At 36.3% G+C, this 24,435-nt stretch overlaps 1 protein-coding gene across 1 annotated transcript; it reads left to right on the plus strand.

Annotated features, from left to right (window-relative positions):
* LOC580452 (BTB/POZ domain-containing protein kctd15-like) lies at positions 1-22,551 on the plus strand. Its single transcript, XM_003726088.3, has 4 exons — positions 1-633; positions 5,462-5,538; positions 12,102-12,167; positions 19,203-22,551. Exons 2-4 carry the CDS (start codon positions 5,470-5,472, stop codon positions 20,103-20,105), a joined length of 1,038 nt encoding a protein of 345 aa, XP_003726136.1. The 5' UTR covers positions 1-633; positions 5,462-5,469; the 3' UTR covers positions 20,106-22,551.
* The last annotated feature ends 1,884 nt before the right edge of the window (positions 22,552-24,435 follow it).

Genomic DNA, 24,435 nt, shown 5'->3' on the forward strand with positions numbered 1-24,435 from the left:
CGTTCAGATAGGTAGACGGCATCGACGAGTTTGAGTTCCAAGTTGCTACTTCTGACATCACGGTAGTCAAAGATATGTACCATTTGTTGACTTACGGCATAAAGTTAACAAACTGCAACTGTTGGGAGCGGTGCTATTGTTGCTCAAAACCAACTCACTTGCCTCATACCTGTTACAAACACGGATCGCCCACTTAGCTGAATCGACTCGCCAAAAAAAAACTTTTTTTCCCACTCTGGGTATTGTACAAGAGAGGGAAAGATAAAAAGGGGAGAAGAAAGAACCTGGGGACACAAATCCCCTGTAACCCCGACTCTGTAAGCCTATACACTTTTAATATAAGCATGGACGGTAGGCCCGTGTATTGTTGTTTGCCCTAAGAAAGAGAACAGTGGATGCCACGGCGTGGCCGGAGGCAAGATTTGTAATTATGCCGGTTCTCGCGAGACCCGCGCAGTGCGTGATGCCCGCCAGCACTTTCTGATCGCCAACGGCCCCTGAATTCTCCACTCCTCACCATCATTCGGCGCGGTTCATGAGCCTCATACATATTTTGCACCAAAATCGCTGCGTTTTACTTGCGAGAGAGACGTGCGACGTTGTGATTCTCCTCCAAAAACGACCAAAAACCCGGTAAGTTTGGAGTTGTTTGTATCTTTTACTTGTGACTTTGCGAACACTGTGTGAGTATAATAGAGAGATGGTGAAAAGGCATGTGACTCGGTGCGTCCATTCGGTGCAAAGGGAGGGAAGAGAAGATACTTGTGGAAAGGAGATTTTGTTTGACGCTTGCTCGTACACGGAGCAACCGATAAGCTAGCATTACCTTCTCGTAGGGGTTTATAGTCGTTCGTTCAAGCAAGCAATGGCTTCGTCGCTAAACCTTGTCTTGACATTGCAATACCTTAGCACTCTCAAGTCCTCCAAGATTTGTTTTTCCTTTTCATAAAAACTAGTTTATTCATTGCAAAAGGTTTTGACGAAAATCAATCATTTGAATATCTTGTCCAAATATTCTCGTCTTGCGGAGATGACGAATGCATAAATGGCGCATCTAGATTTCATAATTGGTCTTACGAAACTGACCACTAGGCACCTACACCTCGTGGCTCTAAACGTTTATCAGACGGTCAAAATTTCACGTCATGTGTGTTCGCTCCCATATTTATGTTGTTATAATGAGTGATAATGTCTATAAGATTTTATTTTGAGTATAGCTTTTGTCAGTTTGCGATTTGTTTTAAAAACATCCATTCAAGATGACTGTTGTCGATCAGTCCGACGAACACATGAAAGTACGTCTGAAATTTTTGACCCAAATTTGTACGAACTTCGTCAACAACTATCTAATATCTTTCATGTTTCATATAGTCTTACACTGAGATATCGAATATGACCGGGGAGTATCATAATTAATGCAGAGAATAACAGACTGTTACAGACAACTTCAAACGTGCATTAATTTGAGACATTGAATCTTAATTTACTAGTTTATGCAAATAAGACGCCGCCAAATGTCAGCATACTTTGCATACCGAATTCCTTCCTTCAATCGTATAACATTACAACTTTACTAATCAATAAATATTTATTTATAATTGTGTCGGGCCTTCCGAAATCATTAAATCTTGGTATGCAGGAAGGAAAAATAAATACCTTTAATATCTCAGAAAGGATGGGTTTGACGAGGATATTTTGATTATATCATCCAAAATGCGTTTATATAGAAATAAACGTCGTAACTTTTTTTTATTATGTATTTATAGATCAAATTATTATTCATGAAATGACAGGACAGACAATATTTCACAGTGCCTAGGTTATACTCGTAAAAATGGTTTAATTTGAGCAATAATTTCGTCCCAAACAATGTAACATCTTGATACTACAGATGTGATGCAGAAGTAATAGCAATAAAATGTACCTTTCAAAATAATTCAATTGTATAATTATAATAAAGCGAGCAGGGTCAAACATCGCCTTGACTACAATACACAGAGGTCGACGAGGAACAATCGTAAACGGAAAAGCTTTGATTGAATATTGACTCGTATAATCGTACTATTGTACAGTCTCTTACCGCCTGCTTCGCAATAAATACAATAGGTCGTGAAAATCTACGTTAATGTACTAATGTAGCACTAGCTACTAGGCAAAACAGCTAAACTACTACCGATTTGCTGTATACTCTTTGATATCAGTAATTTGCTTTTGAAATCCTAATATTCATGATTATTTTAATGAGCGTTTTGGCGAGATAAGAGGACATATAGTTTGATTTCTAATTTTCTTTCTTTCATACATTATTGTTATTGGCTGATCAACTGTTCATAGTTTATAACATGCTATTGAATATTTATTTTTTAGTTTATAATACGCTGTTTTTTGGCAAGCAGGAAACATATCCAAGAAGTTCGATGATAAAACAAAAAAATATTAAGAAGGCCTACGCGATCGTTTTAGACCAACAACTACTAAAATATGGTCATTGGTGGCAATAATAATGTCACTTGCAACATGTAGCACAAAATAAAAACGGGAAATACTCAGGAAAAAAAACTTTTGTCGTTAAAGTGAATGGAACATGTGTAAGTCGGGCCCTTTTTGTTTTCATTACGAAAGAAATGAGGAAACTGGAGTTTAAAAAAATGGAATGAGGTTTAAGAAAAGCCTGGTTATGTTTGATTCATAGCCAAATGTTGGTTATGAGATAGCATAAAACCTGTGATCCATAATTACTGAATGGGTGCCTCTTTTAAATTGATCTAGAGGGTGTTTCACAAAGATTCTAAGTCGAACTTAGCTCTAAGTTGGACTTAAAAATTACGGAGAGCCATTTGTAGCCTTAAAATTAAATATATTCAAAAGCAAAAATTCAAGTATTTTAGACTTTTCATAAATTCCACATCAAAAACATGAAATCTCCCATGATAATAGAAAATATGAATGATTTGAATCAACATTTTAAGCCTTTTAAAATAACTTTTACAAAATATTTTCAAAGATGTTAACGGCTTTCCATAATTGTTAAGTCCAACTTGGAGACAAGTTCAAATTAGGATCTTTGTGAAACACCCCCCCCCCCCTGGTCATTAGATGTGAGAGGATGATTTAGAGTTTAAATTATAAGAAGTCACCGTGATCTATAAACGGGGATGGGATCTTTTTTTCAATAGCCCTCGAGAGGATTTTATTTTCCAACAATTTTTGTTCTCCAAGATATTGAGAGTTTATTTTGTGCAACTAACCCCACATCGTCATCATCATCACCACCAACATCATCACTTGTTATGTAAATTATGATCACAAGAATTTCAGACCAAAAACGATGCCTAATCTGATATAACTTTCGGCTCTCTGAATCATTTTAGTAAAGAATAGATTAAGATGAAATGCATTTTCTATCGTTGCTCTTGGTGGGTCTATCCGCCCCTAATCTTGGTGCATCCGCCACTCGGCAACTTCTACACTTCATTTGTAAAGTAAAGTTGATATTACTCTTGTTCTAAAATCAACGTATGAAGTCATATTCACCTACTAGCACGATGTAGCCCCGCGGAATTAGCATCCGTACTTCATTAAGCATCCGCAAAACGGCAACACATGTAGGCGTCTATGCATCATGAAAAATGAGTTTATGCAATCTATCATAGAGCCTAGAGGCAAGATTTAGAGGAAATTGTATAGGAAGCATTTATGCGAACTCATTCCAAAGAAGGACTGGATACAGCTCGAGTAGAATAAACTTAAAACTAATCTCCCCCTCCCTCCTTGTCTCTCCCCCTCTCTCCCTCTCTCTCCCCCTTTCTCTATCCCCTCACTCCCTTTTCTGTCGGTTTTTCCGATAGATTGGTATCTTCAAAGAAAACAGGGGCGGCAACGATGTCATTATGTGTGCATAATGAGAGTTACACGGTTATACGCTTTTCAATATGGCCGACTTTACTGATCTATTTACTTTACTTGCCATACAAGAATGCATGCTCTAAATCATGCGTAATTATGTTCGAAAGAGATCGGCACCTTTGTGATGTGTATCCATCAACTTTGTTTTTGTTCCATTTTTCAATTAATTCCTTATTATGATGCAATATACGTTTTATAGAAAAGAAAAGATAAACGATATGAATTATGATATCGTTTTGACCATTTTTTATGAAGTATATAAAAGAAGACTATTCTGTGTTTTTCTAGCATCGGGGGCTGCTGATGACATGTTATTGGCAAAAAATAATGACTTTAGCCCGGGGCAATATTATTTTTGCCGACACTGCCGGTAGCAATGAGGTTGTTATTTCCTCGTATAAAGCCGTTTTGAATTAATGTAAAGAGGTTTTAAGTGCATTTTACTTGGTTTTGTTTTTTAATAATGAAACATACTACATTATGAACATCTGATCTCAATAAAATTCTAGTTTAAGCAATTCCGCTTGATATATTTTTGAATAATTATGAAGAAGAAGGAGAGAATTAACGATGAACAAACTTATTTTGACTGCATTTTATAAGAAAAACGAATTCCATAATGGAAATAAAGGAACGTATTATCATGTCCCAAGCATGGTTAGGTATAGACTGTGATATAATTCAAAGGTCACCATTAATGAACACCATCTGAATAGTAACTGAATGAGATGGTATATACAACAATTCCCATCATATCATTTTGTTCGAAAACTGTAATATCCAAGCTTATTTCTTTGAGCAAGTTTCTATTCTTGGTTTAAATGTTCAAATATTTGGAACACAAATTTACTTGATTATCAAAACATTTATCTTTGACGTGACTGCCAAATTTCCCTAAAGATCGTTGGTTGTTCAAAGTGATGCCTTTTGGTGAAAAGAAATCAAAGGCTCGATCTGCTGTATCAAACCATTCGCAATCGATCATGTATTTGATACTTTGACCAATCAGAACTTAAAGCCAATTAGATATCGTTTAACAATGATAAATCTGAGATGGACGGCCCTTCGTGTTATCAGTGTCTGTGATATGGTATTGAAGCCCTAAAAAAGTTGCGCTTCAAAATGATCATGAAGTGCCTCAAATAAGTAAAAATATTTAAGTGACCGGTTGTACCATACTCATTTTCCCCAATAGACTGTAGTGTTTTATTTTTTAGTTCCCTATTTTAATTTTCTTATATATTGCAAATGATTATTATTGTATATACCTTTGTATTGTTTTTATTGGAAATGGAAATGAATAAAAAATGTTATAAAAACCGTTAGGAAAACGCAAAATTTGATTTCGATTTCCAATCATAAATATCTTGATAATCAGACAGGCGATCGGCCTGTAAAATTCATGGGATTCCTGAATGACCTTAAGGTTTATAATTATGATGGCAGCTTGAGCTAAATCCAGGATTTCGTTTCAGAATCTGAGGCAATGTTACCGAGTCACTTTAACATGTTTATCAGGTAATCATCATATTCATATTTGTTGTTGTTGTTATAGATTCACCAATGACCTCAGTGTGTGACTCGCGGGGACACAGCCCACTTCGACCTACTACAGAATTTACAGATTCAAAGGTAATAATATACAGGTATTGTATACAGGGGTCATGAGTACATGTATTTTGCAACTAATTTTACGTTTTTTGCTAATCACTATTCCTCGAAAATAAGCCGATTGAGATCAGGTAATTCAAGACGCCAGCTACATAAGCCAATGATATATTATTATCTATTTACCAATCAGGATCAATGAGCAATGAGCAACGTCGATCTGGCGCTGCTCAGTGGCTGCCAATTGGGCAAACAGAATTTCCGTTTCGGTTAAATAAAATTTGGAGTGGACTTAAAGGATTACTATTATTATTATTATTATTATTATTATTATTATGATCCTGTGAGAGATTTATGCCGCTTTTCCATTGGTCAATAAAAAGGATGTTTTAGAATGAGGACTTTGGTTTATTGGCCAATCAGCACAACGATATCTGATCAGAAACGACATTGTGATTTGATAATTGATAGCCGATGAGAAACAACGTTTCTGTATCATTGGCCAATCAAGGCTTCAGGGCGTTTATAATTTTTTTTTTATGGGGGGGGGGGGGGGGAGCTAAATTGCCATTCAGAATCGGTGTGTGTGTGTGGTGCCTATATTTTATTCCAGTAATAATATTTGTTCTTTTAATCTTAACCAATCAAAATCAAACCAATTGCGGTTACGATTTGTTCAGGAAGGTTTATACTTAAGCACTATTTATGTGGCACCGACGTTTTCTCCTTATTATTGCCATTTCAAATTCTGCCTCACATGCCTCTTTTCCATAGTTATTTGTAGTGATACTGTGATAAGTACTTGTGTGTGCTTATTTGTAAAGTACGTTGATTTTGTGATTTGTTATCAAAATAAAAGAAAGTCATCATAATAATAGGCAAAATAATTTGGTCTAAGTGTTTTGCTTCTGCAATATGTTATGCGTCTAACATGATGATATTACAATCAAGCTTTGAATGTGAGGCTGGTCGACAAGTTTGTTTTTTTAAATAGTTAAAACAAAAACGAATACACAGAGTAACACTGCATTTATTCAAATCTGACCAAGAACGAGTTTCAATAGGACGACGACTATCTGAGAACTGCCTTCTGAAATGACCCTGAGTTTTGTGCAGTGATTTACCGTCAAGGATTGACCAATCCAAATATGACACGTGTGTGCTCCTTTACCGAGGCCTTAGCAACCACCTTAACAACGCTTCTCCCATTACGCTTGCAAATTGATTTCTTGACTACATCATATCAATTGACTTTAAATTGGTTTTATTTTCAAATACTGGAGGACTCTTGAACGCGAGCAAATACAAGTATTAGCCTTTTATTCGTTCGATCAACGAATGAATATAGGCCTGTCCGGTATATAGAGGCATTATAAATGATTGTTGCTTGTACAATCGCGTGTATTTCAATGATAATTAATTGAACAACACAACCATTTTTTAGCATTACGAAATGACAATTGAGACGGTACGGAACTCTTAAGGGAAATCCTATTCAAAATTCCTTCAGGCCTACCATTTAAAACACTACAGATATATCATTCTGGTATATTGGTACTTACAAACCATTCCACAACATTATGTGTACGTTCATTGTTTTTGTAAAGTGCATTTTCCTTGCACTTATAAAGCCCTTTAAAAGTAGTGATAATAACAATCCTCTTCAAGAAGACCAGTTGAGACAACAGAAACGATCTGTGTGTGTTCCCTAACAAATAAAATGCGTCTTCCAAAGTCTCTTGAATTGGCCTATAGTCTTTGATAAGATGATCACAAAGCTGGAGTTTCAAATGAACCAGAAATTGACATAATTGTCATTCTATTTTTTTGACATTCAATATGTATAAAAAAAAAACACAATTTCACAACTGAATTGACTTTCCTTTCTTTTAACTTTAGGATGAAGGGATGTGAAGTTACAAACAAAGTTACCTTTAATTCACAAATAAAATTTGATAATTAATGTGTATTTAAGTCAATAAAGCAAAGCTGATTTCAAGGACCTTTTAACTCTTTCCAAGGGCGCTGCCACTCATTACAAGCTTGCTTTTTTGTTGGCTTCCTTTTCTTTGTCATTATTTTTGTTGTTGTACATGGTGTATACTTTGTATTTGTTTATGATTTTTAATAATTTAGAAATATATTGAAATTGAATTGAAAATAAATTTTACCATTCGGTGGAAAGAATGATTCACGCTAGGATTAAAGAGCGGTTTATAATATGAAAACAGATCTGCTTCGGAGCGATATCTTTATCACAATTCCAAATGTTTGCTTTGCAAGTGAGATGGCGGCAGTTTCGATCTCTTTCTTTTCAACTTCAGGACATGTTGAAATGTTATCTAATGGCCAAGTTAATTAATAACATTACATTTCTCTGAAAGCGATCGTCCCTGTTTGGCCACATAGCAAATCATGGTGACTTCGAAAAGAAACAATTGTCATTACTAATATTAATAGTCGGATCTCGTAATATACTTTTTATTTTTTGGACAACACACTTGAAATGGATCTTGCTCGTCTTTTCAAGTATTGTATCACAAGATACTGCTGTCGTACCCCGATCTTGATAATCTGTCCGCTTTAGGCCTCTCAGTAAAAGGTCTTGAACTTCTTATCAGAACATAATACAGTCTGTATAGATCCAGGTAAAGGTCTTCACGGTAACTGATATGTAAGAATACAAATATCTTTGTCATCAAGATTGGATAAATCTACTTGAAAATAGATAAAATGATCTGCTTATTATTTTCAAATTTAAAATTGATTCCCTTTATTTCGTAGAACTTCTTCGCATGATCTACATAATGATAAACAGACCATCTTGCTACTGTTATACATAACACTGTTGTGCATCGTTGATGTCTGAAATAGAATACATGTATTGACATAAGATAAATTCTTTAACAAAAAGACGTATCTTTCAATTAAGATTTGGACTATTCATAGCCCTTAAACATTTGATTTCTGCTATCGCATGCTATATAGAAGAGTCCAAAAAGCTGCACGAGATGTTCTCTCTCTCAAAGTGTTACTGTTCATATCGTTTTCGTCACTTTGAAAGTCGTCAAATCTCAACGTCCATATACCGGACTGCAATGACTCGGAAAGATAATGTTTCTTCCACATCTCGACACCGAAACAGATTTGTGTAACATCAACAACAAAAAGGCGATATATGATACGGGATTATTATGCGCTAATGCTCAGTCCCTCATTCCTTTGCTCATTACTCCGCCAAAGTTAATGCACGCTTTGGTACAAAGCGCCCCTCGTACAACACTCAACGTATTACATTTCTTACCAATATATTTCATCATCGTTAGAGCATGTCAGTGGAAACTTTGTAACTTTCTAATTTTCAGACGCCTGAATAAATAAATCCAAATGAATCGCGTGTTATCTGGCCGTGGGCAAAGAAAACATAAAATTTTCAAAAACATCGGAATAGGCTCGGGGACATGGGCTTCAAAGCGTCTATGTTTTCTATGGAGGGAGTTTTGGCGCTATTTAGGCCCGTTGGTATTATTTGAGGGGATTATGAAGTAGGGAAGAATGACAGACGGAGCTTTAAACCCTCCCTTTATTTCTCTTCTTCTTCTTTAGCAAGATCATAAACTGAAGCTGTTTCAGCGCGAAAAAAATTAATACATCCAGAGAAAAAAAATGTGCGATTTAAACGCGTCATTTCTGCCTTTGTTCGGCTTATGTTCTAGATTATTCGAACTGCTGCTACGCTGAATACAAAAGATTGAATATCCTTGAAAAGGAAAGTTGTTTATCACATACCAGTAGTCCAATGTGTAATATGTTTTCTACCTTGTTTCATTGCTTGAAACCAACATGTAACCAAAACATGTGAGGAAATGTGTTCCAATTCATTAACGACACTGCTGAAGTTTCGCAGGAAATCTTATAGTTGTAATCTGTCGTGTTCCTTAGTACTTGCTTCCGTTGATTCTAAGGTTATTGGAGAACTGGTAAATACTGGATGAAAAAAAAGACTTGTTGTTGAAAACTTAAGACAGGTTTCATGATTTTCATCACCATTTACTAAAGCATCGATTTCAGATATTAATTACCCATCCGTCACCGTTATTTCAAAATAAGAGTTTGAAGTTTTCTATGACGTGACAGAGCTACAAAGTGCATATTATGCATAGAAATCAAACTGCAAAGTAACATATAACGATAGTTTTTTTTTCACTTGAGGAACACGTTTAAAACAAAATGTTTGCCTACACTAAAAGTGCCTAAAGAATATTGATATTATTGGTTCAAATATGCAATAAATATCCAATTATATACCAGAGACTGTTTCCTTCAACGAAATGTATATTATATGCAGGAAAAGGAGGGTTTTTAAAAAGCTTATTTTGTGTATTAACAGAATGATTTAAGAATATTTCTGTCCTTTCTCTGACATAATCACTTGAAGAAAAAAAAAAAAAAAAAAAAAAAAGAAAAAAAAAAGAAAGAAAAAAAAAAAAAAAAAAAAAAAAAAAAAAAAAAAAAAAAAAAAAAAAAAAAAATCATTTTTAGAACTTTTTTTTGCATTGAGCAATGACCTAGACCTATGTTCCTTGTCACACTGAAAGTTAGTATTCACAAATCAAATAGCCACACTATGGTTTAATTAATAATTTAATAATACTGCTATATGGACTGAAATCACTGAATATTTTTATAACGTATTTTTTGTCTCATCGGCATCTATAATATTATTATGCAACCAATTATAGACGCTGTACAAATTCCCGGGTAGGATAAGATTGGACCGTTTATTTCTGGTGTTTATCCAGTGTGAGATTGTCCCTTGTTAAACCATGCGTGATTCTCGATCATATTTCGCTAGATAAATTGTATTATTCCAGATAAAAGATGATAGCACATGGCTTTATTCTAAATCATAGAACGCGTAGTTTCATCGCCCCGGCCCGACGCCCCCATGAGTTTCGAATAACCCCACCCATTTATCGGTCTGTTTATTTTCTTCTCCCCTTCTTTCTGTCTTTCACATCTCCCCTCACTGTCTCTCTCTCTCGCACTCTCTGTCTCTCTTTATCTTCTCTCATTCTTTCTTTCTCTTTCTTTCTCTCTCCCTCCCCCTCTCTCTTTCTCTTTCACTTTCACCCTCTCTCACTCTCACAGTCTCACTATCTCTTTCTCTTTTGCTCACTCTTTCTTTCTCTCCCTCCCCCTCTCCCTCTCTCTCGCTTTCACTCTCACTCTTCTTCTTCTCTCCCTATCTGTCTCACTCTCTCTACCCCCGTCCTTGTTCCCTATAGGCCACACCCCTAGGCTAAGGGTTTCAGCTGTCAGTCTAGGAGCATTCATCTGAAAGACATTTTGGAGAAGAAAATAGGGGAAATGATTGTGATGATGTGTTCGCCTCTTATTTCCTGTGTACATTATGATTATCATCATACTCTAATGTTATTCATGAGATCCACAATGATTGGGCATATAACATTTTGAGCTTGTCGATTATGAATGTTCACAGTCCTATGTTGTTAGTTTTTAAAGTTTTTAAAATCAAATTTACTTCGCCGGTTCTTTGCCCTTCTATTCTCCTTATCAATGTCTGATACATTATATTTGTTGCATCTTGGAGATCCAGCTCTCTATCGTTATTTTGTATAAGATTAAAACTTTCGCTTATGTTGAATATACACAATAGGTTATGCAAATGATACTATTTTTCGACAAAAAGGCGGGCACTTTGGATGCCCTCTCCGATTTAGACGTGACTATTGTTATTTGTGACTATTCAGGCTCATTCATATCATATTCATATTCAAATTTATTGTCCAATGATTGGAAATTTGTTTCATTTGCATGTCGGTACAAAGTTACACATTATAAACATCAATAAGATACATATGGGTACAGAGTAGAACATTTAACTTGGACATAGGTAACAACAAATGCGATAGTTCAACATGCAGACTAAAATTCGATTCATAAATTAAGTAGTTAAATTCAGTTCAAGTTCGGATTAAATTCATTCGCAATTCAGATTAAATACAATTAAAAATTTAAACCAATTCAATTCGTAATTCAGATCAAATCCATTTCAAATCCCGATCACATTCAGTTCGTAATTCAAATTAAAATATAATTAACAAAATCAAATCACATTCAGTTTATAATTCAAACTAAGTAATAAAAAGTGTAGTTGATGGTGGTGGGGGGAGGGGGGCGGGGGAGGGGGCAGTGATGCAGGATATTAAGAACACGGATCTTCCCATATCATTTATCCCCTCCCCCCCCCCTCTCTCTCTCTCTCTCTCTCTTTCTCTCTAAATCTTTCTTACTTTTTGCCATTTGAGTTAGTGTAGGGGTGCCCTATCACCAAGTAGCTACGCCACAGCCCTCGGTGATACACTGAGATGATGTGTATAATAATATCTTACGCAACTTTATCTACTTGTTGATGTGCCAGTCAAGGTGACGAGTTTACATCAAGTAGATCATTACTTACTTCATTTCATTTGATATCAACCCTGTTGCCTATACTTTTTCTGAAGTATTTTTTTTAAATATTTATTCTCAATTATCGCTTTGATATTTATTTACTTATATAGATGTCGAATGGAAAAACTTCAACTGACTTTTCATCACCCTATGCTATGGAAATTGGTGATCAGAAGGTAAGCTTTGATAGCATCATATTAACCAAACCATTGTCGTATTCTTTGCCTTTCAAACATGCCGAAGATAATTATGTCAAAATAAAGCTTTATTTAATTCTTTAATTTTTATTGAATCATTTCATTCAAATTAAGTGGAATAGGTTAAATCGAGCTCGAAAAAGTCGACGTTTGAAATCACCCAACCATCGAATGAAATGCCTAACAAAAACAATTTTGAGAGAACGGCAATTACTTTCTATATTTCTCTATTATAGAGTATCTTGTCTTCAAAATGCAAAAGTGAAGGTGCGAGCACGTCGAGCGTGAGTCGACTTCGTTACTGTAGCAAATATGGACTCACGCGACGGCGTGCGCCTCGACGGTGCGCCCTAATGCGTGCGCGCTTTTTGGACATCATTTTTTTTTCATTACAAGCAGAACGTGCTCACTGTCATAATTGCTAACAATTGAAGCGAGTGAATTTCAGTGAAACATAGCGAAGCAACCTTTTTCATTGAATGATCACACGTGCTACGTTTAGTACAATGAGGGAGATTAATAACATTTTCCTATTTATTCGTCATTGGCGACGGGTCCTGTAATAACGACCATTACCCTTTACTACTTATCGCCATTTTGCTTACAATGTTTTGTAACTGTAACCCCATTTGTAGCCCCCCCCCCCCTCTGTAGCCCCACCCCCTTTAAACCGTGTTTACTGAGGAGGGGGTGACGGGGGACTCGAATAGTCTAAATAATAGGTGATACAGGTCATTCTTTGGAAAGTTCAGGTAACGTTGCACTTTTAAATAGCCATTTCGTGGCCACATGCCATTAAAATGAAGCAGGAAAAATGAAAAACTTAACCACCATACCCAACTTTCTTTTTAATTATCTAACATGGACCAGCATGTTTTATTACACTTCAATTATTTTTTCTACAAATTTTATTTTGTTAAAGGAGTGTACATTCAGTTGTTTTCACAATGATAATTATATTTCCAAGACATTTAAAACATAATTATCTTAATCATGTCTTTCATGAAATGAGTATGTAGTAGTGAAATAATTATGCATATAATTTTTTTAATGATTTCTCTTTCTGTTTTTTTCTGGATCGCTTATTAATATTCTCTTGTATAATATCTGTAATTTTCTCTCTCTCTCTCTCTCTCTCTCTTCCCCTCTCTTTCTGACTTTCTCTATCATTTGCACCGTTTCTATATCATAATGGCATCTGCCTTTATCCCAAAAGAGGTACGATGTATATAGGTATAAATTGGGATTAGGTTATCAGGCGCACACATGTCTTTTTCCATTACAACCCCGGGACAAACTCGGCTACATCAATTTTTCCTTTTTCTTCTCCATCCCCCAAGAAGCAGAGAATAGACTCCTAAATACCATGCAGCCGGAAAGTTGAAATACTGGCTTGTCTCCGCTTCTTCCATATCTAGCCGCAAGCGATACAGAGTATGAGACGAAAAGGGAGGAAGAAGAACAGAGAAGGACAACAAAAAAATCATAAGTAAAATTCGCGAAATGATAAGATAAAAGCGTTTTGAGTACACAGTGGATTTATTCGGTTTCGGGACTAGGTGCGGGGTAATACAAACATTATATCCCCTGTATATCCCACTCATTCACTTTCCCTCACGACTAACGGGGTAAGAAATCAAGTAGGAATAATATTCGGATATAATATTCCATTGACCTGACACATGTAAGGAGGCTGGAGGATAATTTGTAAACACACGCCTTGTTTCTGTTTCATGAACATAGTGAACCCAAGTTGAAAAAAAGGTTTATCGAAATTCATCCCTCATAATGTTAGAATGATCTCTACTTATAATTGCGTGTTCAATGTTATTGACCCAACGGGTTACTCGCATTGATTTTGTGTGGAACGATACGTATTGCTGCACGAAAAAGAGCTAACACTAAATACACAATTATGGGAAGAAACAGTTTTTTTTTTTCATCTTCCGCTGCTTATCGGCAGTGGCGTATCCAGGAGATAGACAGGGGCGGAACCATCCGACGGGGGCGTATCTGAGGAGCCCCTCGTGCTGTGTTATAGAGCCATTTCATGTAGTATTGATATCTTTCCTAGGCCTTCAGTGAAAGAGGGCTGATGGGGGGGGGGGGGGGGGTTGTATGGTAGATATGCCATATACCCGTCTATCTTTTCAACACAAAGTCACACTATCGCGTATCGTCCTCGGGGCTCATATTCATAAACCTATATAAGAATATTTGACAACTAATATGCACATGTACTACAGCCTAGACAACTGCTTAGTTGGGTGTTTATGAATATGGGCTCTGATGACTATTCACTCTAGAAGTTAAGCACAATAATGTATGCGACCGCAATACATAATTATAGGGGATACTTTAGTACTCAAATCTCGTTACGGTATACAAAACAAACCAGACTTTTCGTCCAATTTTTCTTATTGTGTCGGACCATTGGAACTAATATATACACTGATAAGCAATGGCGTATCCAGCATAGATTGAAAATATCGTTTGCCCCTTTTTGAAGGCAGATTAAAATTATACAAATTTAAAGCACCAAGGGCAAGGGTTGCCTACGTAGACAATGTCCCCCATGGACATGATTACGCCCCCTCATTTATCAATTTCTGGATATGCCACTAGATAAATCCCCTTTCAGTTTGAGTTGACGCCAGTAGTTCCCTCCTAAAACACAAAAACAAAGCCAAAAGAGAAGGGGATCGACGAGGGAAAAGGAATCCAATTGGGGACGAGTTGTTGCCAATCGGTGCCAAGACTGTCCTAGCTGCTATGACCTTAGAACTGAGTGATAAACACGGGGCGATGCCACGGGCGAGTTGCGGGCGAGATGACGGCATCGAAGCCTTGTCATCCGGTATGTGGCTTGCCACCTAGGCTTACCTCAAGTCGGTTAATGGATTACGTGCCAAGATGCGCCTATGGGCATCTTTTCATGAATATGTATTCTTTACTTACACAATTTTGAAAAAGTCACCCTTTTCTACATTTCTTTTGGCGTGAAAACATGATAGACAACAATTTCGTTCGCAATGTTATGCCAAGCAACAAAAAGGTGTATGAGCAGAGTTCACAATAATGGAAGGCAGTATTTCAAGTTCTCGTTTAGAATAAATCCATATCAACGATAAAGTGTCTTGAGATGATTTGAGTAAAAGCTATAATTCAAAGTGAACATTGTATCAGCCTTTCAGCAACCTACTTCTGACCTTGAATAACAGTTATCGCTTATCGACATGGTTTCAGTTATATAGCTTCCATCTTTGAGTCACCTAACTTGACTAAGTAATATTCGGATGTTGGAGGTGAATAGCCCATATTTGCTTCCTTATAATGCTCATCTGGGAGCTTGGTAAAAGTAAACGTTTATCTTTGCCTCAAGGGTAAAATTATATGCAGATGTTCTTCTTTACTCTCGATATCCCGTCCTTATGTGGTGTCACCTTAGAAAAAATTTCAACTTCTACACTGTCATCACAAAGTAGTTTTGAATAATTTTTCTATTGACATATTATCGTAACACCTAAAAAAAAAAAATCGAAATAAAACTAATTTAGCCTACTAGTATCTTATAGGCTTTCTTAATGTGGTAGTTTTTCATTTGGTTCAAATTGGTCCAAATGGTCCAGTTTCGTCCATCAACATTTCGTTCAAAACTAAAAAGTATTTCACCTTCCGAAAGAAGTTTTGTATAGGTTCACCAGCACATTGTGGTATGTAACTATATGTTAATAGTATTAAATAATGCTATTATTATATTTGCCACCGTTAGTTCCGGATTAATAACTGTAATTGTCAGGCTTCCTTTCGGCTAAAATTCCTGGTGAAATTTTGCCTTTTTTCAAACGAACTAGTCGAATCGAATAGATAAGCTGCTTGATATATTTATAAATTCTGCACGAAACGCCAACACAGTCGATCCATGAGATGTCGATTCCGCTATTTACACACACAATAAACACGCCCCCACACGTGCGTGTATATTATTAATATATTGTATTATAGGCCTATTATTATGTAGATGTATAAATTATACATGTATATAGACACAATTTTACAATGTTTTCAATGTTTGGTTGTCAGACTTGTCGCCCGAATTTCAAACACGTCTCAAATTGCGAACGTATATGAGTGCGGCCTAAGACGAAAATAGGGATATGCCTGGGGCAGTGCTAGAAAGGAAAACTAGGCCAGAACCGAACTCTGAAGGCCTGAAGTTATTCCAACAATGGTAATAGAGCCGCCTTGCATGCACTGAGGTCATTACACCGATAATGACCCATTACAAAGAAATGTTATCAGTTACTCACTTAATACAAGGGGCTGATTGATGGCATACTGGTCATAAAGTAGGAACAATCGGCTGGGGGATGAGCCTAAGTCATGATGCATGTTGTGAGGGATGATGGGAATCCAGTCTTTCTATGGTGACCCTAAAGAGCCCAAAACGCCCGCAGGGGTTGGGAAAGGATTAGCTATTCATATGATGAAGAACAAATCCCATAAAGCACTGAATGCAAGTGTAGAAAATAGCCGGATGAATTATTGCCGCCTGCGACATGGAGTCAGTGACTTTTCAAGATATGGGGTTTATCCCTTTCATATCAAATAGGTGGGAATTAAGATTACTTTTTAAAATAAAACACCGTGCTACCACTCTTGATGATAGAAAAGAAGAAGAAGAAGTAGAGGAAGATTGGCGAGAGAAAATACCCTGGAGCAGTATCTACTTGAGGACACGATTGTACAAACATGCATCTTCCATCATGAAAAGAATCAACAAAATGAGAAGTTTCGTTTCCATCTGATATGCCTGTCTTTCATTATCATATCCTAATAGAAGCAATGATGAAGGGGAATATCATTTAGAGAAAAGGCGGGAAAAGAAATGACTCAACGCTAACGATGTCGATAAATTATGGTCGGCTGAGTCAGAGACAGTACGTCTGACCAAAGCGATTTAACGAATAAGGTTGTTATGTGGATGTTATTTCTACATTTTCATTTACCTTTACAAACAGAGTAATGCAAACGGGAGACACATTATTTTCTCCGGATGTTTCTATGCTTGTAAGGTAAAGGAGAAAGATGGATCTATGAGCGCGCGCACACACTCACACAATACACACACAAATATTTTTCATTTGTATTTTACTTCTCTTAATTTATTTTATTGTAATACATAATTAATCTAATTATTGTAACCCCACTCTTTTTTGGAATAGCCTGATATAAAGAAGATCATTCACACCCTGTCATTTTTTAATTCATAAATATAGGTCGCGATTATTATCGTCGCTCGCTTATCCTTTTTCTCCGAACTCTACGATCGCGTGAAGTCATCGGTAAAGACTGACCTCTTTATTGAGTATCGATTTGTTCAAGAACAATTTGAATTCACATCGCGTATTCAACTCATCTCAGATGTAGGTCTCGATATTGAGCCATATCATAACAAGAGAAAAAGAAAAGCTGAAACAACCCGAGCAATCTCATTTACAACTTCGAGGCCGTAGAGATTTCCATTCCATTTGTTGAATGTGGACGAGTTTATTTCTCAAAAGCAGAATTTGTCCAAAGAGGACTGTCAAACAATTATTCTATTATTGATAAATTTGTGTGTGTTCCTACTAGAAATGATATTCATTGGTCACATATTATGTATGTGTTATTATATGTCAGTGACCAGTATTCACGCAGTGGCAGGCAGTTTGCATAATAGCTTATTCATAAGGTATTATACTCGTTCCGTTTGCCTAGAATTCCTTTTTCTTTTTCGGGGGGGGGGGGCGTTTCATCAAAGTTAGTCTTCAGGGTTGAAAGGGTGCCTTCATATGAGTGTAACATTATCATGCGATATAATGTTCACCTGGGCGAACATTTTCTTTGTCTTGATATAAGTATCTGCCAAGTTGCTAAGGAAAAGAGACAAAAAACATTTCAGATGCTTTCCATAGTGCATTTCGTCTAATGCAAGCACTATTTTTAATTCAGATTCGATATTGTATTACGAAAGTTTAAATTGTACTCAGCCCCATTATACAAAAACGACTTTGATTGTCAGACAAAACATGTATTCCAAGATATTTGGTGAATTCAGTGAATCATCTCATGGCTCAATAACCATATTCAAGAAGTATATTGGTTGACATTAAGTAAACCTAATTCTATGTTTTGTGTATCAATCTGTTATTTCCAAGTTCCACTTAATACATGAACATTTACATATAATAGATTTTAAAGAGTATATTTAAAGAAGCTTCGGATTTGAGTTTTTAGAGTACAAATTTACTTTAAAACATCTCCGTATTTTGAATAGAAATTTCGCAATATTTGAAGAGACACAGTTTAACTGTTGACTTTGTATTTTAACAATTAGATAGGATACTTCCAGGGGCTCCAGAAAGTGTGGTTGGCATGAGCTATGTGCCCCTCCATGGCTGCTTCTGGTTATCTAAATACTAAATCAAATGCAACTTTGCCAATACAGAGTAAGCACATCTTCAACAAAGTGATAAGTCACAATGTCAAATCTTGACATGTATCATGTTTAGCTAACCATGTGTGTACACGAGGAAGTTCTTCACTCTTTTGTGTAATTTCATTTCCGTTTGATAAGATGCACACAAGCTCATGAATTTGCATTTGTCATAAATCCTTGATCAGAAGCCAGCGCCCTTCGCATACCCTCCAGCCATGCTCTCCTTCTCCAAGCCAAGAATATTTTAAATCATGATGGAGCTATTGCTGACTTCAAGGCTCGTTAATGCATTACTCTGTACACGTTAGGAACACTGCCAGCTGCTTATCATTTTTCTTTAGCTTCTCTTTAAGTTGCATATTTTGAAATTGTAAGAAGATAGCGCTGTCACTCCAGAGTTTATCCAATACACGGGAGACAATGATTCAATAGTAGACTGTCTATTAATTCCAGAAGACATGCAGATGTCTGATGTCGTGCTATTGTATTAACAGACTTAGGCATAACATATTCTTTGTCTCGAATACTTGCAGATATCTACGTCATTCATGTCGGGGGTCAAGCGTAAGATGTCATCATCGCTCTCACCATCACCAGTGACCACGCCCAGAGCCAACTCCGTGACACCACCACCCACATCGACAGGCATCACCACCCCTTCTACCACCCAACACCAATCCTCCTCACAAACTCAACACAGCGGTGTACCTCGAGTGGCCCCCAATACGCGATACACCGCTCCCGTCCACATTGATGTGGGAGGTCAGATTTACACAAGCACGCTGGAGACGCTGACCAAGTTCCCCGAGTCGCGGCTGAGCAAGCTCTTCACTGGCCACATACCCATCATCTTGGACTCTCTGAAGCAACATTACTTCATCGATAGGGATGGACATCTCTTTCGTTACATCCTAAATTACATGCGAACAGCCAGACTGCTTCTTCCTGGTGACTTTACCGAAATGGAGGCCCTGTACGAGGAAGCACGTTACTACAACCTCACACCCATGATGGAAGCTCTGGAGCAGATGAAGTCTTCTGAAGAATCTTCAAAGACCACTCAAGAGAAGCGGGAGAAGACACCCGCCATTAAGTTGGAGAGTGGTTGTACCGGTAACGAGTGTGTAATCGTTCATACCTCACCGGACTGCGTCGAGCGTATCTCCCTCAGCGGTGACAAGAACATCATCTACGAGCTGTTTCCAGAGGTAGGAAGCATCATCTGTAACTCAAGCCCAACGGCAGCGGGTTGGGCACAGGATTCGAACTATGTCATCAGGTTTCCATTGAATGGTTTCTGTAAGATGAACACGGTACAGGTCCTGCAGCGCCTGCTTCAGAACAATTTCGGTGTGATCGCCTCCAGTGGAGGTGGTATTGAGGGGTCGCAGTTCAGTGAGTACGTCCTCTCCAGAAAATATGGACAACTTACGTAACTTTACCTCACCCACTCTCCAACGCTTACTGTCTGATAAATCCTGATCTTGGGAGAGTAAGGAATTGACGGCGAAAAAAACACACTTTGAATATATCGCTTTATAATCAAATACTAATGGATATAGTATGTGTCCATCAAGCTGCTACGATATTGTGTCACCAAATCGCATAGCACCTGCTTGGCTTTGTCAAGCAGGACAGAACCATGAGACGCCCTCTATAGAACCTGTTGGAATTTATTTCCGGGAATTTGACCTAAACCAAAGCCCTGTTTCATAATACTTGTTTTATCAATAACACATGTTCGGATTATTTGACAAACCTGCTCTTAACCAATCAATGCATCAATTTCAGTAGCTTATAACCGTTATTGCTCTTTCACGGTTATTGATAACTATACTCTTATGAAACATGGCCAAGGAATTGGTATGAAAAGTTCTTTTACTTAACCACTTACGTTGTTTTATTTGTGTCCTTATAGGCACTTTTATCGACTGATTTTAGCTAACTGAATATGTTTAAATCTCTCGGAAGACATTACTCTTTGATAATCATGTGAAAACTGAAAGCAGAACGGTATTTCTTACATGGCTAATGAAAAACCGGTAAGCAGAACCTCGTATTTTGTGTGATTGGCATTTCATTGAATTTCTGTTTTGTTGATTTACGTCTAAAGGCTTCAATATTTGGTGCGTAGATTACATCTCAGCTTATTGTGTTCTAATCGATATAATATCATAGTTTAGCCTATTATTACAATGATTGGATATAATTATTTAAGAGTAAGACTATTAAGATCAATGCGTCTCACTCTTTAATGGTGTACTGACCTTGGTTGTTTACTGTTGCGTAATGTCACATGCTTAATGCTTGAAGTGTATTACACTAGAAATCAAAATTCATTGGTCTGCCATTATGGATCATACATCTGTACATTTATTATGAGTCATACTTTAGTTTGTGTTCATGTTGAAGTATATGTTCAGATTATATCATATACCGTCTTCATGTGTTATTCATTTATAAGATTTTCATTAACATATCATGATAATTGACTGATTTCATTACAAATTTATATTTGTTTTGTTATTGTTTGAATGTGGACAATACGCGAGTCAGATCGATCAAAATTTGAGTAGGAATTAATGGTACTAAGACATTATGATTGCTTTTTAAATAAAAAAGAAACGTATATATTAAAAATGGAAAGTAAAAAAAAGTGACATGCACACATTTATAATATAGTATCAAAATGCATGTATGAATAATCAGTATAGCGATCTCTTAGTAGCAGAGTGCTTACGATCAGAATTTACTAGCCAGTTTGTTACTAGATTTACGTTATATTTACAGAATTCAGTTATTGCCGTTTCGGTAAACTTCAAGATTATATGTGTTACATAGATGTGTTTTTATTCATCCTGTCATAATTCATAAACGAATTCATTACTTCTGTTACAATTATGAACACGTGAACCTCTAGTCAGACGAGGCCTTTTCTCGATTTTAAAATGTATGACAAGTAATCACTTTTTGTTACACATCCCCCTTCTCTTTTCAAAGTTATACGACCATTTCGAGTTGGTCCTTAACAAATCTTTACCCTCATTAGCAAGAAAACAAATACCAGGCCTAATAATTTGTGAACTGTGCGTTTGTGCGTGGGCGTTATTTGAAGCTTAAACTGCATTGTACTCCTTTTTCGCGCTTCTGATAAATCAACAACTTCTTGAAGAAACAAAGCCTTGACGAAGAGAGTCGGATTTAAGTTGAGGAGCTATCTCCAGGGAGTGTGTCTTTGTTTTGAAGGGACTGATAACCCTGGGGGTGCAGACGTACCCCTCAGCTAAACTGTCCAGTAGTCTCCGTGTTGTTCTAGTACGATCACCATCTCACTAATGACCCGTATCCTGTCACAGCTCCTCAAGAAGAATTAAAGATCTTACTTCGAATACTTCCAAAGAAAGTGAAAGTTTGGAGTAAGAAGTCAGGAAAAGGAGTAAAGGAAAGTGTATCACAAACATTTGTTTACAAGTTTTCAACATCTCGTAGAAGAAGATTGATTTTGAGATTTGTAGTGGTGTAATTATTCTTTGGTAAATGAGGTCCTTCCATAACAGTGCATTTGACTAGATAAACAGTTCCCTTTTCTATAAACATTTTGTTTGATCTATTACATTGTGTGCTCCACCAGAATTTCATTTAATGTATTGTAGTTAAATGTATTCTACTCACATATATAACTTTTACATGCAGGCGGTTAACACTACATATTATAGTCTTACATTGCTTTTGAATGATCCTGCCTCGAGCTTTGCTTGATGGGTTTTCTTCTTTCCTTACTTCATATATTTAGAAAGACTCTGTGGGCGAGCGAAACAACAATACTTGCGCTAAAATGAACCTCTTTCTCAACATTCATTATCGTATGTACAATGTTCTTGTAAAAAAAAAAACAGCGTTGACCATTGTATCAGTTCTACAAAAGAAAAATATGTTTACGGAACACGGTGTTTACGTGTTTAATCGCGTTTACAGTGATAGGCTATTAGATGCGTTACATATTCATGAAAGTGTATTTATGTGACTGATTTAGGTTTGACTCTAAAATGTTGCGTTTCGAATATATTATACTGTACAAGCACATATACGTTTTCATGCATGCTATTGTCGATTTTTGTTGTTGAAGGTAATCACTGTCATTTCTAAGGCGTTGGCATGAAGCCTCCTAAATGGGAAGTGGTTTAGGTAAGAAAGATTGACAACAAAAACAAGAGGTGGAATAAAATACCTCGAGGTACAGACTCCCAGTGATTTTCAAAAATTTACACGTAAAATGTTCGTCATGTTTGTAAAGGCTCGTTTTGGAAAAGGAATGTGAATTCTGAAGCTTGTCGAGCATTTGCTTTTATTCTTAAAATATATAACTATAAATGAATTTCAAATCCAAATCATTTTTCATCTTTAATGTTTTTCGTTTCCAAAGTCTATTGCATATTTTTTGTGCAGCGTTTTATTATCATTATAATCGTCGGTAGTAAAAACAGAAGGAGATAATAGTTTAAGTAGCAGTAGTAGTATAGATGTTGCCGAAGTAGGATCAGTAGTAGCTGTAATAGTTAGTAGTAGTAGTAGTAGCAGCAGCAGCAGATGTAGTAATAATAGTATTATTATTATTATTATTATTATTAGTAGTAGTAGTAGTAGTAGTAGTAGTAGCAGCAGCAGTGTCAGCAGAAGTAGTAGCAGTAGTAGTAGTATTAGCCCAATGCAGCAGAAGTAGTACCAGTAGCAGTAGGAATAATATATAGTTATAGTAGGTAGCAGCAGTCGTAGAAGCGGTAGTAGTAGTAGTAGTAGTAGTAGTAGTAGTAGTAGTAGTAGTAGTAGTAGTAGTAGAAGTAGTAGTAGTAGTAATTAGTAGTAGTAGTAATTAGTAGAAGTAGTAGTAGTAGTAGTAGTAGTAGTAGTAGTAGGGATAATAGTGATAGTATAGTTGTTATCACGGATGATTTTATGATGGTTTCTTTCAGTATAGGTCTAAATTATTTTTATCATAATTCGACTGATATCATTACAAATGTTCATGCAACTACTGGCTTGCAATTTTTTTTGTCTCCGACCAGCAAAAAAAGATGAAGAAAAGGACTAATGTACATAATATTTGTGTCACAAATTATTTTGACTCTTTGATAGTGGATGTTGTAATAGGATCTGTCATCATACACCGTTGAATTATTTTTTAGACTTTTGTTATTTAACTGTCAAAAAATGAAACTTTAGTGCACCACCGGCAAAATATTGATCAACGACAGGGTTAAATTACATAAAAGAAGTTTGATATGTCTTTTTATTGTTTTTTTACCTCTCAATCAACCGTTCCAACGATACAATAAAAATGATGATGCTGTGGATAATAAACTCAGCATTTATAGTTTCCCATCGATCTAGTAAATGATTCTGAGGAACAGGGAGATGACGAATGGAATATTGAACGTAATGTAACGAATTTTTCTTTTGAACTGGTTTAGTTGATTTGCCAAATGTAGCAGTTTTCAGTATTATTCTATACATGGAGTTAACATGTAACTAACAATTTCTTAGGAAAAGAAATATATCTTGTCGTTAGCTTTGTTTTCTTAGGATATTCGTGTATGTAATTTCAAAACATATATATGTTTAATTCACCATTGTTTAAAGTATTCTCTTCTATTATCTAATCAATGATCATGATTTGTTTTCGTCTGTAAATAGTATCAAAGCTTTAATCAGAAAGTTGTAAACTATGTAAGTCTTTATTATCACTCGCTATGAAAATAAATGCTCTCG

The sequence above is a fragment of the Strongylocentrotus purpuratus genome, unplaced genomic scaffold (assembly GCF_000002235.5).
Source record: "Strongylocentrotus purpuratus isolate Spur 01 unplaced genomic scaffold, Spur_5.0 spur5_scaffold_8, whole genome shotgun sequence".
NCBI lineage: Eukaryota > Metazoa > Echinodermata > Echinoidea > Camarodonta > Strongylocentrotidae > Strongylocentrotus > Strongylocentrotus purpuratus.